Source organism: Sinocyclocheilus rhinocerous, unplaced genomic scaffold (assembly GCF_001515625.1).
Source record: "Sinocyclocheilus rhinocerous isolate Xijiao unplaced genomic scaffold, SAMN03320098_v1.1 scaffold50, whole genome shotgun sequence".
Lineage (NCBI taxonomy): Eukaryota > Metazoa > Chordata > Actinopteri > Cypriniformes > Cyprinidae > Sinocyclocheilus > Sinocyclocheilus rhinocerous.
In genome coordinates this window covers 1,885,454-1,890,378 of record NW_015641057.1, presented here as the reverse complement: position 1 = coordinate 1,890,378, position 4,925 = coordinate 1,885,454, and the positions used below count along the sequence as shown (strand labels likewise).

General features: G+C 44.8%; 1 protein-coding gene across 1 annotated transcript in view; it reads left to right on the top strand.

Moving 5' to 3' along the window:
- The first annotated feature begins 212 nt into the window (after positions 1 to 212).
- LOC107754488 (fibroblast growth factor 18-like) overlaps positions 213 to 4,925 on the top strand; it is a 28,544-nt gene continuing 23,831 nt past the window's right edge. The window contains exon 1 of the mRNA XM_016570957.1: positions 213 to 1,290. Within this exon, the coding sequence (XP_016426443.1) occupies positions 1,259 to 1,290 (32 nt within the window). The 5' untranslated portion in view covers positions 213 to 1,258. The remainder of the gene's footprint in view (positions 1,291 to 4,925) is intronic.

Sequence of the window (4,925 nt, the reverse complement as noted above, 5' to 3'; positions counted from 1 at the left end):
ATCTGGCTGATGTTGTGCTGGTCCCGGTTTACGCGAGGTGGGGGATTTGGGTTTGAAACAGTGGCAGATTTTTACCCTCTTATAGCAGCGGACCCGGCCTGGGCTTGAGGCAGGGGCGCGATGCGTCCCGGTGGGACCGCTGGCGCGTGCGCGCGCGCTCCTTTGTTGCGCACGGTGACATTGGCGAGTGTTTTCGCTGTTGGGAGAGGAAACAAGCCGCGCAAACGCTTTCCAGCTTTGTTAGTTTTCTATCCAACGTGAATTTGTGAATGAAAGCGGCTGAGGAAGGGGAGGAGGCGCAGGTTAAGTGGACGCTGCTTCCAGTGCACGGATCGCCTGCTTTAATGCGCAAAAAGAAGACGCGTTTTCCCTCACAGATCGAAGCGCTTTCGTCGGGCAGACTTTTGCGCTGTACTGGGGGGAGCTGCAAACTTTCTTCTTTTTAAAAAAATAAATAAAAATCTCAGATTGCATTCTTTCCCCCTTCAAGCATTTTGGAGGTGATGTCATCGGCCCGTGTTTTGGCTGCTGTTGCGCTGGAGCTCCAGAATTGAGTCCGGGAAATCAGGTGCAGGGAGCTGCGAGCGTGTGCCGCTTTCCTTCTGCTTTCACTTTCCCCCCTTCATCTGACCTGGACCGCGCCGCCGTCTCTCCGGCGCAGCAGTCATGACCGAGCACGCTCCGCGGTACCCGGAGTCCAGCTCGCCGCAGCCGCGTCTTCATCGCTCCATCCCCGTCCAGGTGCTCTGCCTCCCGCAGCGCGTCATTTCGCCCGTAGCGGACCAGCAGTGACACGAACTCTCATGCGTGCGCATGCACTCCACGGAGTTTTAATCCTTATCTGTGCAAAGACATTTTCAGCAGGAAAAGTTACTCTCGGACTGCTTGAAAAACACTGGGCGAGAACCTTTCGCTGGCTGTCCAAAAGTTTTTACGAGCAGAAACGGCGCATAGGTGTGGGTCGCGTTTGAACTTCGCTTCACCTGTTCCTCAAACTCCGGAGGATTCAGCTTCGCTCCGCCTCCTGCCCGTTACCGACCGCGCACCGCAACCATCCGTGTCGGCGGCGGCGGCGCGCTCACACCCCGCTGACCCCTTGCCGCCCGTTGACGGTGAAAAGATGCAGTCCACCGGCGCCAGCGGGAACATCCGCGAACCCTGCATTCAAACGGATTAAACAAACCGGAAAGACGTGAAGCTGTGACCCCGAGAGCCGTTTCGCAAGCGCGCACGGAGCCACACGGACGCGGAGGAAGCGATGTGGGCCTTTCTCTCCACGGTGGCTGTCTTGTAAGTCATTTGTGAATGAGCTCATGCAGAATGACTCTTAATGAATCGTTGCCTAAGTTGTAATACGTAAATTCTTAATCAAAAGCAGTCTGTGTGCCACACGCTTCACTTGACGTGACAAACTCCAAGTCTTGCATACATAATGATCTCATGACATCACCCCTCTGGGTTGCCATGGACACAGATGTCAATCACACCCAGCTCAGGTAAGGCCCCGTCCAATGAAAACAGGTCACTCCAAAGGTGTGTCTGACACTCTCCGTATTTTTCTTTCTTTTTGGTTGTGCACACATGGCAGTCATCTTGAGATGGTTATCATTCCTTTCCCAACCTGCGGATGGGACCAAAGGGCCTCTGATAATCCACTCTGTCCAGAATCCCGACGATCCCCCGGGCAAGCAGAGCGGCTGTCTGGTCCTGTCCTGCCAAATTACTAATAATAATGCCCAAGGATGGTTGTTCTAGCAGGCATGGAGCTGGCACCTTATCTGCTGTCTGGATAGAGCGGAGCGCCTGTGACCTTCTCTGACAGGAAACTGCAGTTTAGAGACAGAAAAACATCAAACAGAGCTTTAACATTCTCAGACAGTTGTGCAGAATTAGCCGAGAATTGTGTAAGTGAGACTAGATCGTGTTTGCCGTCTTGTTCTCAAGGCTGCTGGTGTCATTACAGGCTGATTCACTTCATCTAATAATAATCTAAAATAGTGGTTTCGGTGATTCAGGGTCTGGTGAAACAGAAGACGACAGCAGATGCAGATTTGTCAAAGTCTTATTTTCCTGTGTCAGATACATTAGTTGACGTTTATCAGACACGTTTCATTCAAAGCTTTTCTCAGTGGTGCACCTGCAGTTCAGTCACTAATTATGACTTCTGAGTTTTTTTCTGAGTTTGTCTCGCAGTGTTGAGTTTATAGCTCTCAATTCGGAGAAAAAAGTTGCAAGATGTGTATAGCATAGTTTTATTGCTCACAATTCTGACATTTCTTCTCAGAATTCCAAGTTTGTATCTCACAGTTTTGAATTTATCTCGCAGAATTGACAGCTTTTTAAACAAACTTGTGAGGAAAAGTCAGAATTGTGAGTTAAAAGGTCGCAATTACCTTTTTTATTTTGTAGTGAAAATAAGCTTCCATAGGTTTAGTGCTGGTCTGGCAAAAGTGCTGCTCAACCACAGTGGTTTTTCTGATGCATCTGGTGACCAAGGAAGTCTTACTGGTTTACACTGAGAGGAACGTCAGCAAGCATAGATGCAAAACAGGTTTGAAATGATTCATGTGAACTTTAACAGAAGGAGTGAAAACCTAGGAAAAGACATTCCCATATCAGGACAGATACAGTGACCTTGAGTGAGTGCAGTAGAAACCAAGGCTTTTACCGTGACATATGTAACATGCAACAGTCCACAGAGGGGACTTTCTGTTCCTGTAGACATTAATCTTGAGCGTCGACCCGACTCGCAGCACCTACAGCCCTGACTGCTTTTCTCTTCCCTTCCCTGTGCTGCTATATTGTTTAAACTTGGCCAGCGGTGTAAATTGTGCTTGAAGGGTGTGCGGGGTGATTTGGGATACGACTCCACCTCTCTGCGCTCAACTCTACACACGAACGCCTTCAGGAATCGTTCTGTCTCAGGTTTGATGATGTCATCACCCTGCTTGTTTTGGCCGCCGACAATAGCGCTCAGTAGAGTAAAGCTCGCAGCTACTTTCTTTCTTTCTTTCTACCTCTCTTTTCCCTTTCCCCCCACCTTTCTCTCTCTCTCTGGCAGGCCACAGGCTCGTTGCGGTTTGGGAGGGATATGGAGAATCCGAGGTTGCAGCTGAAGTAGTTTTTTTTTGCATTTTCTTTCCCCCCTCACTCTCTCTCTCTCTCAGTGAAGCACTACTGTTTTAACAGCTGAGAGTTCTTACGGGACCCAGAGCCAGTCTCACCTGCGCAGCCAGGGTCTGGCAGATACACCAACCGTACGTGCACAGATCCGCAGCCAACGTGTGCTGATCTGCAGCCAGCATGCACAGATCTGCAGTTTGCATGTGCATACAGTGTGTGCAGAGCCACTGCGCATGCATGACCACAGAGAAACACTAATGCATATCAGTCAAATTTACAACATTTGTAAACACGTAGATGCCATCAAAGCTCACTAAAGCACTAAATATACTCAATAACATCCATAAGACCTTATTAATGACCACATGACAGGCACAGAAACTGGAAGCTTTTTTATGTCTATTAGCTATAGTATAGATAAATATTGTATACATGTTTGGATACAATACCATTCAAAAGTTCGGGGTCAGTAGGATTTTTTAGTTGATGAAAGAAATTATTACCTTTATTCGGCGAGGATGCATTAAATTGATCAAAAGTGACAGTAAATAATGTTACAAAAGATTTGTGTTTCAGATAAATGCTTTTCTTTTGAACTTTCTATTCATCAAAGAATCCTGAAAAATAAAATTGATCATGGTTTCCATGAAAATATGAAGCAGCACAACTGTTTTCAACATTGATATTAATAAGAAATGTTTCTTGAGCAGCAAATCGGCATATTAGAATGTTTCTGAAGGATAATGTGACACTGAAGACTGGAGTAATGATGCTGAAAATTCAGATTTGATCTCAGGAATAAATGCCATTTTATAATATATTCACATAGAAAACAGTTCATTTAAATGGTAATAATATTTCACATTATTGCTGTTTTTACTGTATTTTTAATGCAGCCTTGGTGAGCATAGAAGAATTCCTTCAAAAAAAATAAAAAATCTTATCGACCCCAAACATTTGTGTATTATTTAATATTATATTTTGCAGTGTTGCTTCTCAAGTAACTTTATCTTGTTTTAAAGATAAAACAAGATTTCCTTGGGAGGAAAATCCTGGAAAAATCTTGAAGCAGGTTGTTTTCCTACATCAGAAGAAAGAGAATTTGTGCTGATTGAAAACGCTGTATACTCTTTCTTCACGAGTGGAGTGAGTGAGCTGATCATAAATTGTATAGCATTCAGTTTTGGCTTGTCAGCTCTATTCATCATAACATAAAAGTCCTGAAAGAGCTCCGATCTTTTGTTAACCCCGATTCAGCTTAGTGTAGGTCACTTGTGCTTCTGTTACCAATCACTCAGCCCACACAAAGGGAAATTCAAAATATTGAGTGTGTATTGTGAGAACTCTGCTTATGCCAAGCCAGTACGTCACAATCTTGACGGTCATGTTTCAAATGATCTAAATTTCTGTCTGCTACCTACATGGACAGCATTCTAACTAGGGACTGATCAGGAATGCTCTATACCCTATGTGAAGTGCATGTGACTTCACTTACAATTGATTGGCAATTTGCCATTAGCATTTGTACAATTGTAATTTTTTTTATTAGATATTATTAAATATTGTGATGAACATTCTCCTCACTTTGCTACCCATTTTTTCCCCACTGAGCTTGCTGCTATGTATAACGTTGCTGGCATGAAACAGATGAGGACAATGATGTAGCAAACCCAGGTTCAGTTTTATTTACAATGACCAATGACCCAAAAACATAAACCATGACCTTAATCCTTGAAGTAAAACAAAACATTAACATGAACTATGAGCTTGACTAGGCAATAAACAATGACCTGGCACCTGGA